Here is a 14741-nt window from a genome sequence, read left to right as displayed (position 1 = left end):
CCAAATACTTTTTTCCATAGTTGGGATAAAATCCCTTTTCCAACGGTAAGTAAAATAAAAAATACATTCACTTAAATGTGTATTAATGTCTGAAAAGTGATCTTTCCAATCTCTAGGCAGTACATTTTTATTAGAAATTTACCTTGACCTTGTGAGATTTACCTCTGAGCACCTGTGGATAGAAGACAAGGAATTTGCATAGAATAATGGAAGACATTTCCATAGTTGTAAATGTTGTCAGTTTCCTCATAACTTTGCTTTTACTAAATAATGGACACTCTTACAGTAAATACCATGTTATTTTAAAAAATACTGTTGAACATCTGACTACAAAAATAATATCAACAATATTTTTTCAAGGTGTTTTTTTTCTGTCAGTGGACTTATTTCGTCCTTCAGTACAACTTAATCAGTGTTCCTTGACATAATAATGGTCTTCATTCTCACCTTGAAATCAATCAGTGCATTTATCGAGCACTTGGAGGACAGCACTGTGCAATTCATTTGGAAAGCATGATTGCTGATTGATTGAAAATCTTTAGCAAACTCATTACGGTGTGGGTAGTCATTTGAGGGAGATTGGCTCTAGCTGGAAAAATATTACTTCACATTTTATGAGCCAAAGTGTCGTATATTGTTAGTTCATCAGTTGTCAGCTTTTCCATCATGAAGGATGGAAAACTTTTTCCCGTTTTGTCTTTCCAGTGAAAACAGATGAAACATGGATACTGTACTATATACTGTATGCAGTCTTTTCTGTGTTATGTAACAGTAACCACTGTACTCAGACGTGCAGACATCAAAAACTTTTTGATTCTGACCTTCAAATTGATACTGTAATGTAAATTTAACACGTAATCCCAAATTTACACAGAAAGGCTAAACCATATTTGTCAGTGAAAACAGACAACAATAACAGTTCTGTGAATGCTGAAAGAAGGGTTTCCTCATATGGTAACACATCACTGGCAATCAATGAAATTGATTGAAAGAAGAGTGCGTAAAACCACTCCACTGGTGATTAAAATTACCAGCAGTATATAACATTAAATTACACAAACGGTGTAATTTACTTTAAAAACAGACCGTTTATTATTATTTAAGTATTTATTTTATCTTTTTGGACAAAGCAAAACTATACTGTTAACATATTACACACAGTACATGTTCCTGCTTATTGGTCAGTTGTGTGTGATAGGATAAAATGGATGTGTGGTCTATTGCTATAAATCTCTATGTATGAAAGTTGTAGTAAATGACTAAGATAATTATGGGACTGCATAGGGGTGGTTGTTTAATACTGTATGTGGCTTCTATCTGTGTGGACCTCTTAATGTTGGAGAAATGAAACACAAGTTGAGTCAAGAAAAACTCCAGGCCACAGTTATAGGCATCAGTAATTTACTCAAAAGCCTCAGAGCTGCAATTAGGAGATTAGATACCTGGCGAAATATGGCCTGTCACGCTAATTCCTCTTCTACAAAAAGTTTTTAGCTAATTTTCTCCAAACGTCTAGTCTGTACTATCACTACCAGAAGAATGAATACAGATACATGTGAAAATGTAATGATAATTCTTTTGCTCCGTTCTTGGAGATGTGGCTGTTTAAAAAACATGGCTGGTGTCTTTCAGGCCGATAAGATCTCAGCAGATTTAAGGGAACACACAAAGGTGCCTCCAATTTGTACCTCATTCCTTGCTTTGATTGTTTAAGATCACCAACTGCTTGCTGAAATATGGCCTCCCACATTGTTTGCTCCTGCCCAAAGACTAGTTAACTAAACTTGGTATCAATCTGGTGATAGGACACATGGCAACATGGTGCTTCTATTGAACCACAATGGCCAACTTGCCACCATTGTGTTTGACCACCACTGTCGTATAACCTCTGCACTGATGTGAAACTTAGGGTAGTAGTAGCTCTATTGTAAACTGCCCTTTTGTTAGAATCAAGAAATAGCTGTCTCTGTTATCTCTTGACTTTGAATCTTAATTTGGAGGTGTGGTCCTTAGGGAAGGAGAAAAAAATTAAACAGGCAGTAGTCTTATTCTCATAGCACAGGGATTTGTTCCTGTTTTATCATCATTACAATCAGGCTTGTATCAGAGGGACTTTACTATTATTGTACAGAAGGGATTGCATTTGCTGTAGGTAGAGAAACACTTCTTGTCCACACTGTGCTGTATAGCAGAGAAAAGATAACAACACTTGGTGAAAGAGTTTTTCATGTATTTGATTTCACTCACACTGTTAAAGTTGAGCAGGATTTCATTTCCATATTTGCCATTATCTTTCATTCTTATTGTACAACTCAATAGCTCTCATTCTAGTTTCCTCTCAATTTACTTGATGTTCAATCACGCTATGAGAATGGACTTCCTGGAAGCTTTCAAAGCTGCTTGCAGTTGTCAAGTTCCTTTTACTTGTAGCTGTTTTTTTTTTAATTTCATGTAACTGTGCTACCTGTATATATCCACCACCTGTTCAGTATAAAAACATTCCAGGTATCACTGTGGTTTGGCAAAATGCTGTGCTGCACAGTAAAAATTCCCCTAATAATACTAGCAATTAAGGGCACTTTGTTTAGTGATTTTGATTAATATACCTCTTTTAGTAGTGTGCTCCTTGAGGCAAAAAAGAGCATTTTTTTATAATAAGACAGTAGCATGGTTATTGTGCATGCTGACTCGAAAAGAGCCTTATTCATGGGCTAGACCTCAGGGCAAGTTCCCACAAAGCTTCAAATTGGCACACCTTATGGAACATGAGAGAATTGCAAGGTATGTGCCAAACCTTGTTTAATCTATCACGTTATGACAGTGGAATTAACATAAACTACCTGAAGTGGTTTGTTGCTGACATTCTCTGCATTATTTCCGTGTCCCAGAGTGAAAAATTGTAAATGTGTTTTTTAGATCACACAACAAAAAATGTAGATATTTATATGTTAGAACACGCAGTTCCCACTCTAAAAAAATACAGCCTGCAATTTGTGATGCATGTGTAATATTTGTTTTTCTGGGTTACAATTTACACAGTAAAAACATAGTGTTTATTTTAATTATGTTTGATTATTAATTGAAATAGCAGTTAGCTAGTATTTGACTTTTTTAATAGAGAAGCATTCAAAATTAAGTGCATTGAGTCTGTTTTCCATTGGTACTTAACCAAGAATTTGCAGAATAATACAGAGAATAGAATACAGTAGCATATGCTATCTCTAATCACTTATTTTTAATTTGTGTGTTGTATGTCCTAATAAAACACAGACTGTCATTTGTCCCAGACTGACTACAATAACAAAATAGCTCATAAATAAAATAGTATTTCCAGATAGTTCACAAAGGGTAAAGAATAACATTTAGGCTTATTAGACCTGTTGGTAGAATTTTAAGTACATGTGCATTTCTTGCAGGCATAACATTTTCCTTTAACGTGCCATCCCACACTGAGACGTCTCTTTGGAAGCATTTCTTGTTTTTGTATTTTAAAGATGATTTAGTGAACTTTCCACATGTGAGCTGAACACCGTTCAGAGCACATTTAATAGGATATTAACCCCATAAACCATGTCTAATTTGTGATGTTTTTAAAGTGCACATCTGCATATTTATTGCATAGAATCACATTTTTATGGTGAAATAAGTTAAACGACATTTTGAAAATAGGCAGCTAAGTCAATACGTTTTCATACATGACTCATTTTAATAAAGTCCATGACAAACAAATGAAAAAAACATCAGAAATTGCTTCCAAAGATACAGACTATACATGTGAATGGAGAATTCTGTGTTGTTTCCTTAGTATCATTGATTAAAACTAAACAAGACAGGTCATTTCCAAGTGAACTAATCAAAGTGGCATGTTATTAATCACCTAAAACACGTTCTCCTAAAAAGTTACAATGGAGCAATTCATACATAAGTTGATGATTAGAGATCCTGAAGGGTCAACCTTTTTTACACACATTCCTGGCCCCAGAACCAGTAATATTTGTTCCAAAAGCACATGGAGCCTTATACGACAGGATTCGGACTGCGTTAACTTATCCAAATAATAAAATGTCTTCCTGTAGTTTTGATACATGGTAAGAAATTTGCTTGTGTAATTGGCTACAATCATTTTTGTTTATTACACAAGAGGACCCAGCAGATGTCACTGGCAGGACCTGCACTGATCCATGCTACTCTTTAAAGAACAGTGTGCAAGGAGCCTTTATTGAGGATATACAGTATTCAATCTTGTACTGTAGTTCATAAAGCATTCTGTTCAAAGTTTTTATTCAGTTACTGTGTAAACAAAACATTATTGTGTGGGCACAAGTTGTAAAATAAACTCAGAACAAAACCAAGTTAAGTGTTATTATGAAAGATACCATAATTTACTGTGAGGCCTTGAGTCATTTGCTGGTAAAGGGACCTTTGGCAGCAAATACTGCTGTGAGGCTTTTTGTATAGGCCTCTACCAACTTTGCTCACTGCAATGAGGCAGTTTTCTCCCATTCTTCTTTACAATTTCACTCAAGCTCTGTCAGGTTGGTTGAGAATCATCGATGGACAGCAGTGTTCAAATCTTGTTCAGATTCTCTGTCAGATTCAAGTCAGGACTGTGATTGAGCCACTCAAGGACATTCACTTTCTTCTTTTTAAGCCTTTTGCTTTGAGTCACTGTCTTGCTGAAATGGGAATTTCCATCACACTTTTAGTTTTTAGAAACCTTAAGCAGGTTTTCCTCTAAGATTTCCCTCTACTTTGCTCCATCATTTTACACCATAATCTTGACAAACATCTCGGCCCATGCTGATGAGAAGCAATTCCATACCGTCATTCCGTAACATAATGCTGAACCACTATTCTTGATTATAGGAATGCTGATGATTGGTAATTCATTGTGTTGGGCTTGTGCCACATGTAACTCCTTGCATTAAAACCAAAAACCAGTGAGGTTTCCCATAGCAAAGGGAAAACTTTAACAGTCAACATTTTTTAGTGTTTTGGTTTTTCTTTGCAGTTTTTGTTGTAACTTCTTTCACATATCAAAACGTTCAGTACGAGCATTCAAGTTATGATTATTAAATCTTTATGTTATAAAATGTGTATATTTCATGTATACTGTAATTCAGCAAAATGGTACAGTACATTAGACAGGGGTGAACACTGAATTTATTTGTTTTTAAATCATTTAAGAACACACTCTCATTTACACTGAAACCGTAGGGAGTTACTGTACACTTTAATGCAACCGCTAATTTACTGGAATCCCTCCCCACAAGGGATACAGTAAATGCCCAAAAAGCATTGTGGCAGGTTTTCTTTAACATTTTAACATCTTATAGAAGCCTGCCTTCATTCTGTAAATGACCCTTTTTTATTGGAAAATCCTTCCAAAATAAAGAGAACCAGCTAGTTCCATTGCTAATACCTTGTGTGTACAAGACTATAATTTGGAGTGAACTGAATGGGGAGTGGGTAGCATGGTGGAGCAGTGCTTAGCACTGCTGCATCACAGAGCTGGGGTCCAGGGTTCAGTTCCTGGGGTGCTATCTGTGTGGAGTTTGTATGTTCTCCCTGTGTTAATGTGGGTTTCCTCTGGGTACTCTCATGTGCTCCCACAATTCTAGGTCATACTGGGAGGTTAATTAGCTTGTGGCAAAATTGACCCTAGTGTGAGTGTGTGCGTGTTTACGTCTATGTGTGCTCTGTAATGGATGGGAACCTTTCCACGGCGTATCCTGCCTCGTGCCTGTTGCTTGCCAGGATAGACTCTGGCTCCTCCATAGCCTTGTATTGGATAAAGAATTAAGGAAATGGACAGATCTATTCTGTGCTTTATTTGTGTTAGTCTGAAAGCCAAACCAGAGATTGGGTGTTGCATCTTGAGGTCTTGAGTGTGTTCGTGTATGTTTTTTCTACTATATCCTAAAAGGAGTTAAGTTAATGTTTTTTCCTTCAGTATTTAAAGCATTCATTTGGCAAGATAAAGTCTTTTCTGAAGTACATTAGTGTGCTTAAGTAATTTATAGGCCAACATTCATCAGTGCATGCAATTCAGCAGTGTGGATTTGAAAAGAGAATAGGTTAGAGAGTAAGTTATTAGACGAACCTGTAATAAAAAAGGATTAGCGGATTACTGTATGTAAGTAGTCTCTAAAACATTATTTAGCCACTTGTATCAGAATCAATTCTCAGCTAGTTGAGCAGCTGCTTCATCTAACCATATTGCACTCTGCAGAGTTGTTAATTGGGCTGAATTGCAGCTACTGTTTATATTAGTACCAGGAAAGGAATGTGATAGTGTTTGGGTGAAGCTGATATACATAATACATTACATATTGCATGTGAATTATAAATGTAAATACATTAGAAAAAGTTTTTAAATGAAGTAAACGAACTAAAGAAGTGATTAGGTAATGCAGTAGACAGGAAGCATCCACTATATCAAATATTCAAAACACAAAGCTCAGGAGTCTTCATAAAAGGTCAGCAGCAGATGTTAAAAATGATCAATCTAATTTCTTGAGCAGAGCTAGCTGCCACTGTGGTTCATCTGGGGCCATATTTTTACTCTGAAATGATCTGTGAAAATCCCTCATAAGCTTGATTTGTCTTCTCTTGCCACACAAAACTGTTCAGCGATGCTGTTTCTCTATCCCCAGTGTGAATTTAAAATACTATTTTTACATTTTTAGGAATAGCACAGCAGTTTCAGTAGCTATACTTCTTAGGTTAAGCTGCTAAATCCTTTCTTGAAAACCCTTTGTAACACGTCTCAAGGTCAGTATATTTTGTGGTTCATGAAAGGCTGCCATGCTTCTGCTCTGAATAGCATAGGATAACCTTCATACATAGACACGTGGTTTGGCTTGGTATAATAGAACATCTTGACATGTTTCCTGCTCTTTAAATGCTAATGAAGTTAGGGTCAGATCATAATCTCACACTTCCTCTGCATAAATATCTTACCTGCTGAATGCCCTCTGCACATACCTTTCCTTGCATCCAGTTGAACCTTGCAACCACTCCCTGGTTCATTCCTTGCAAGTGATGGGGTTTCGTCAGCCTTGACATTATAGCACATTAACGGCAAACATTAGCATATTAGGTACGCTGTGCCTTTATATTTTGAGCTAGTAAAATAGATTGTTGCAAAAGGCATGCTAATGCATAGTTAATGTGAAAAAAATATTCCATCCATCCATAAAGGTGGAGCGGTGGCTCTGTGGCTAAGGATCTGCGCCTGTGGCTGGAAGGTTGCTGGTTCAAATCCCGTGGCCGGCAGAGGAATCCTACTCTGTTGGGCTCCAGGGGTGCTGTGCAATGGCTGACCATGCACTCTGACCTCAAGCTTCTCTCCCTGTCTGTGTGTGTCATGGAGAGCAAGCTGGGGTATGCGAAAAAGATGAATTCCTAATGCAAGACATTGTATATGGCTAATAAAGTGATCTTATCTTATCTTATTTTCACACTGTTTTATCCAAAGAGTCACATGTATCCAAAGTGTCACGGGGGAACCGGATCCTATCACAGCAAGCAGTGGTCAAAAGGCAGGACAGACCCAGGGCAAACACAGACACAGAGGCAAACACACAAACTCACACCAGGACCAATTTTCCCAGAAACCAATTAACCTATCAATTAAAATAACCTTGTCTTTGGACTGTGGGTGGCAACTAGAGCACCCGGAGGAAACTCGCATGAACATGGGGAAAATGTACAAACTCCCCACAGACAGCACCCCATGAAATGAACCCAGGGCCCCAGTGGTGCAAGGCAGCAAAGCTAACCTTCTTCTTTAGAAGAGCCTTTACTTAACTGGTTCCATTCTTTACCCCTCTGCTTCAGCTTTTCTTAGTACCACCATCCACAGTCTCCTCTGTATATTGTAATTGTGTTTTATCTTGTGTATTCTTTTTATTTATTGTTGTTGTCATTCTGTAAAGCGCTTTAAGAAGCCACCTTTAAAGGCGCTATATAAAATAAAGTTTATTGTATTATTATTAACCACTGTGCCACCTAGAAGAAATTGTTTTATTATGAAAAACAATTCTCAACAGTGAGTGTTTGGAAGAAAAAGATGAGAAACATAAGAGTGTTTTTATCAAGTGCAAAGGGGCATTGCACAATAGCATATGATAAGCGTTCTTCCTTTTGTTCTCCTCTGTAATGAAAAGAGCAGTAAGAATAATTGTATTCAGACTAGAAGGACACCAGTTACCATAGAAACATACAGTATGTCATCCTTAAACGTGTATTTCCTGTATTGCTTTATTTAATTCTCAAGCATTATAAAATATAGTAGATCTTCCTAAGTCCAGATCCCTGTCATGGGTTGTTAATGTAGTGCCCATCTGAAAAAGAGACACAAAACTGAAGGGTTACTGAACCAACTAATTATAGATCATGTTCTATTATTCTTTTACATATAAGGTTATGGAAACAATTATTAAAGAAAACCAGAGGACCCGACTAGAAGACCATCTATATGTAAATAAGCTCCTAGAGAATAATCAACATGGGTTTCATAAAGGCGGGCCTTGCTGAATCAACTTGTAAGAGTGATTAGAACGAGCAACAACATTAAAGGATACATACAGCATGTCTAATCTCAAATTACAGGTGGTAGAATTTCTGGGAAAAGTATTTGGATCCAGAGTTGTTTAACGCATACAAAACAGACGTTACAGATAAGGGATGAATCCTCACATGGAAGTGGTTTAATTTGTGTAGGTCCACAGGTATCTGTACTAGGACAACTGTTCTTCATAATTAACGTAAATAATCTACATTCTGGTATAGTTAGCAAACTAGACAAGTTTACAGATAATAATAGAATAATTGAACACCAAAGCAAATTCAATTTAAAAAGTTTTAGATGAAATTTCAGACTGGAAAAACACCAGGCAAATGATTTTCAATGTACTGCAGAAAAGCCTTCCTGAAGGGTTTTGCGTGAAGGTAGTAAAAACAAACTATAAACACAAAATAGGAACACAGACCTAGTAGAAACTTCTTTAAAAAAAAAGACTAAGCTGTGAATTTGACACATTAGTGCATTTTCTAGACAAAAGGGAAAGTAATTAAAAAGGCAAACTAAATATTAGGATATAGAGTATACTGTAGTTAAAAGTATAGAAAGTATATAGGTATATAAAATTATAGAATTTGAAATCAAGAGGTGGTATATCAAAATTATATAATGCAGTAAAGCCTGACTTAGTGTATTGCATACAGTCTTGGTCACCTCATTACAGAAAATGTATTGTTGCTCTGTAATCAGTCTGGACAACCAGATACTTAAGGGACCAATGATACCAAGATTAAGGTAATATCCTCCACTGACAGACTAAAGAAACTAAATTATATTAGTCATGAACTTAGAGGGCTAAGAATAAAAGTACATTTAATACCAAGAACATGAGACATCTGTATTCAAAGGGTTTAGGACTTTGAAACAAGCTACTAAGCCATGTCTCTCCCCCGCAACACTGAAGTGGAAGAAACAGTTAGAAAATGGATGGATGAAATGTATTGAGTCTTGCAGCGTCTGAGACCTATTGCAGGTTCAGTTCCTAGAGTGCTATCTGCATGGAGTTTGTATGGTACAGTATGTTCTCCCTGTGATTGCATGGGTTTCCTCCGACTGCTCAGTTTTCCTCCACTAGTCCAAAGACATGCTGTTAGGTTAATTGGCTTCATTGGTATGAGTGTGTGTGTGTGTATGTTTGTGTCTGTGTGTGCCTTGCGATGGACTGGCGTCCTGCCCAGGGCGTATATTGTACCCTATATTGGCCAGGATAGGGTCTGGGCCATTGTGACCCTGAATTGAATAAGTAAGTTATTGGAAGTAATGAATGAATGTGATGTGAATATATTGCGTAATAATATATTACTCCTTGTTTTAATACAGATATCAACACACATCATTATAGCACTGACAGACCACCTCCAGAACAGGGGATGAGTGGATCCAGTTTCTATCATGGATACTCACAGTCACCTCCAGGCAATCTGCTGACGAATCCACAGACCTACATCTCTCTGGAACCTGAGAATGGAGAAGATGACGGCGAAGAGAATATAGTGTACCTCTGAGTCGATCTGCACAGCAGTGCTTCGGCCTCAAGGAAGTGTTGTATATTTTCTCACTTAAACACTCAGAGATTAAAAAGCTGTTAAGATGGTTTCATGTATACCTGTGTGTATATATTACAAATACAGGTTAGAATATGTATTATATACTGTGTGCACATACAGTACTTGTTATTAGTGCTTAAACTGTAAAAGCACATACATAACATCTGTGTATTTCATATCCATCTGTATAATTTTTTCTGTTCATGTATTTTATTGCTTTAATGAGCAAAAAAACGTGCCTTGGGTCATGCATAAACCTTCAAATTGAGTCCTTTGTTTGGAGTACAACACTGTGCCTTCATATTCAAAATAGCTACTTAAAAATATTTAACCTCAAATGCTCTCCTTTCTGCTTGTGCTCGTGGTAAGAATTATTAGGCACCGTTTGCTCTGTGTTTCACACAGCATTTTATGCCAGAAGAGCTTGGCTGTCAAACCTGTCAGCACGTACTTCTCCCTTTTATTCGAGTGTCGGAGAACATGAGTAGCTACAATTGCGTACTTCATTATTTCATCCGAGACAGCCCTTTCCCCTAGCAGGTGTCTGGCTCTCCTACTAGTTTTTCAAATAGCCTATCCGTTTTGCTTACCATCATTTCTCCGTAGCTGCTATTACTGCACAACCTTTTATTTTCTTTTTATATGTCTTGTTTTAAGTTTAGAGATTCAAGAATTGAAGCTTGCCACCTCTTGTGACAGAATCAGGTTGCTCAATTCCCGTGCACTATTTATAATGGCTGTTACAATGATCAGAGCAGAGAAATCTGGAAAAATGCCTGGTAGCGCAGAAACTGGTTTGTCACTTGATTGTCTTGGATGGGGGGGGAGGGGAAATGCCACATGCAGCCATGCATCAGACAGGTTCTATTTATAAAATTTATGGACTTGAAGAAATGCATTAATAATGAATAAATTGGTTAAGTCTGGTTCTTCAAACAGGGACCTGAGAACTGCGCAATAAACGGTGTATAACACCACATTATCAGTTTCATTTTTAAGATGTTAAGGTTCTTATTTTCAAATATTTGTCTTCTGTTTTTGTCATTTGTACACTGTCAGAGGATTCATTTGTATTCCCTTTCTTTGGGAATTAACTCTGAACATGCTATTTGCAATTTGGAGAATATAAGTTCTAATTATTATACACCAGATTACATTGTGGGTTCTGGTTGATACATTGATATTAAAAAATGATATGAAAAGCCTGAAAATTATAATGCCTTTGATCAAATTCTCCATAATTCCATGCAGGAAATGTTTTTTTTTATTATGAATTGCTCCAGCCACCTATTGGTTTAACCATAAATGTGGTCATGATTTAAAAATGCAAATAGTAAAATGAACAGCACAGAATTAATTGTTGGCACTAGTGCTGTAACATGTAATTGAATTTAGACTAAGACTGAGAAATTCTGAAAATACTGTTATCTTCTAAGAACAATCAAGTATTGGATGCAGTGCCAATTATTGTACCCTGTCAGTTTAGCTCACATGAGAGATTACTTTTATAAGATTTTTCAGCATGATTGTTTCACCAAATGTTTACATCAGTGTTTTATTACCAAGTTTATTTTCTGTTTTGTTTGAGTGTGACAATCTCATTATGCATTTCTTGGAAAACTGCAAAAATGTACTCTTTCTGGAAGTAATGTCTCTGTGTTTTTACATGGTAACATGAGTTCTAATGTCAGGAAAGTTCAATTAATGTATATTAGCAGTGCAAACAATGAGTAAAAGCAGTGAAGCAGGGGGGTGATCACACATCTCTCAAGCTCTCAAATTTATTTTAAAAATCTTTATTTACACAAAATTATCCTCCGAAGATGATTGAAATCTATAATAACCATCTGGAGTAACGAGCTTTTACATTGGTGTCTAGCACCTTCTTCTGGCAGTCTCACTTCATTTAAGTGCATTGCTCTGGAAATGCTCCTCCAGCTCTTGATTGTGACTGGCAGCTTCTCTTGAATCACACTTGTCAGAATGAGGAATGGAAAAGATGACGGCTGTATTATTTATGATACGAAGCCAAATTCAATTGGTGTTTCTTGATCCAGGGCTATTGTGATATTATTACAGTAGGACCTATAAATAAATAGCAAAAGGGATGAATTATGGCACTTGGAAGCACTTGACAAATATATGCAACAGCCACGTTTTCTTAGAAATAGCTGATGTTTCAGTAATTCTACAGTAGGTTTAGCAGTCCACTGTTAAGACCTCAACATTCTGTCATTCTTAAAGAGTCAAATTGTCACAAATGTAAACAAATGCAAAGCTATAAATCTAACAAGTGAGCTTAGTAGTTTTCAGAATGCTGATTGCTTATGATAACATTTCGTAATAGTATAGCTGTTCAGATTGCTATGTAATGTACTGTACCACATTTTAAGGTGTATTTACAGTACATCATATCCTGCTGTTCACAGAATTCTATAGCTTCATAAAGCCACTCTCAGATCCATGGGTAATTTCCATAACCGAGTCACATCAGCTCAGAACTTATCTTGGTTTCTGTGGCACTAAGCCAGTCCATCACAGGATCGACTCCCAGATATGCTGGTCTTCGTTTATACAACTAAGTGGACTGGAGCAACTGGGTTAAAGCGCCTCGCTCAAGATACTGTACAAAAGCAGTATCTGCAGCAGGGACTTGAACCTACAACTAACTAGTTATGAGTCCCGAGATTTAACCGACTACTTAAAGGACTTAACCTGCCACCCTTTACTCAGATTAATACAAGAATAAAAATGTAATACTGAGCATCTTAGCCATCTGCAGTTCAGAAAATGGACTAAAACTATTTTTGTTTTATTGGGATATTGCTTTTCTGAAATATTATGTGCACTTGCATTTAACTGAACTATAGGTTTTAGGAATATAATGTCCAAAATTTGTTATTTATTTATTGTGTGCAAACTTCACAGTAAGTGTATGTAATTATAGAAGAGGACTAATTGTGCACAAAGAAAAACTATATGTGTTTGACTGCAGCCTTGTGCACTGAAAAACAAAAAACATGAAAGAATAAAAAAGGCTTGTTATAAACCAAATGTCACTGTATATTTTCTTGTTTATCAGAACTACTTATGTCATTATGAATCTTACAAATTGTAATGGTAATGTACAGTCATAGTGAAGTGAAGAAAAGAATGTAGCTTTTTCAAAACCATCTATGTCCGTTATGTTTTACAAAATATATTGGTATTATTTATTGCTTTTTTCTTGTGTGCTGCATAATGAATGTGTCAAAATGTACTCCTTTCATTGTTTTTTGTATTCATTGTCTTGTACTAAGGCTCTATGATACATGTCCATGTTAGCAAATTAGTCAGAAATATGTATTGAACTGTACCATAAAGTTATATAAAGCTTTCAAAAAGGATCATTTTGTGTATTTATATGTATTTTTTAAGTTCTTTTAGGACATCCTTTTGTTTTTATGTTCTTTTCAAAACAACTTTTTTTTGTACAATATTGATTACCTGAAGGTAGACAGAATCATTTTTTTTAACCAAAAGCAGCACATACAAGAAACTCGCAGTGTTTGTATTAGTAAGGCAAGAAGGCTCTTAAAGGACACTTCCAAACTGTCTCTATGAATTTTCTTAGTGGTGCAGTGAGCACAGTGCTTCACTTTGGGTTTAAAGATGGTGGGAAATCAGATAAATCAGAATGTATGTGCCTGTTTTGATCTTTAAAAAATCCTTATAAAGCCTTATTAAATGTGATTAGCACCCAAAGAACTTACTTTCTTTGAATCTAAAGGTACACTGTACACAGTACATGGGGATTCACATATGTTTCAATGGAATTGTGATAATACTGAATAGGGCAGAAGGAGAAATGAAATGTTACAATCACACACTGATTAATTTCATTTTCAAAGGATCTTATTTTATTACCCTGGTCAGAGTTCTCGTTTTTAAACAAAACTTCCCTGTTTTCATATGCTGAGCCTCAGGCTAAGGCATTCAGGCCTAAGGCACTGAAACCTGTATTGCTCCATATAATTGCTTTAGTGTGAAAGGTGGAACATTTAAAAAGCAAAAGATAAAAATTATTTTCTTCTCTGCAGTTGTTTCCTTCTCTCAATGCCACTAAAGATCTGTAAGTCAGGTAACCAAAGCGGCATATTTCCATGCTCAGAATCCCTTAAGAAAGGTTTCAGCCATGTTTCTGGAATATTCACCAATGAATTTGTTTTTATGGTGACCTTAATGTCACATTGCAATGGTTATGAAAGGTTAGTATTTTTGTCCCTCTACTGTTTCTGACTTTTCCAGTGCTGCATCTGTAAAAAAATGATCACTTTACATCAAATGAAATATACTTTTTGTTATGTTCAGTTCTAAGCACTGTGAATTAACAGTCAGCAGCAAGACTTAACTGTGTCTGAAATGGAGGTGTAGTCAATTTGCACATGATATACTGTAATGGCAGGTTTTCGTGGGCACACATATACATAAAGGTCTTGCATTCTGCTGTTGCCATGGTGACAGACTGAGAAGGCAAGCTTAATAAAATCTGAACAGATGTTGAAGTGTGGGCTTTGTGTACTTTGTGTTTTGTAATTAAGGTGTATGACAGTGTGACATGCACTGCA

The 14741-nt window shown here is 36.3% G+C and overlaps 1 protein-coding gene across 4 annotated transcripts in view; it reads left to right on the top strand.

Annotated features, from left to right (window-relative positions):
* arhgef28a (Rho guanine nucleotide exchange factor 28a) overlaps positions 1 to 13520 on the top strand; it is a 122571-nt gene extending 109051 nt beyond the window's left edge. For all 4 annotated transcript variants that reach the window (XM_088910990.1, XM_088910989.1, XM_088910988.1 and 1 more), the window contains one exon: positions 9908 to 13520. In XM_088910990.1, coding sequence (XP_088767116.1) covers positions 9908 to 10092 — 185 coding nt within the window. In that variant the 3' untranslated portion in view covers positions 10093 to 13520. The remainder of the gene's footprint in view (positions 1 to 9907) is intronic.
* Positions 13521 to 14741: the final 1221 nt, after the last annotated feature.

The sequence above is a fragment of the Atractosteus spatula genome, chromosome 3 (genome assembly GCF_055471065.1).
Source record: "Atractosteus spatula isolate fAtrSpa1 chromosome 3, fAtrSpa1.hap1, whole genome shotgun sequence".
Lineage (NCBI taxonomy): Eukaryota > Metazoa > Chordata > Actinopteri > Semionotiformes > Lepisosteidae > Atractosteus > Atractosteus spatula.
The sequence above is the reverse complement of the archived record's forward strand: the minus strand, read 5'-3'. Positions and strand labels throughout refer to the sequence as shown.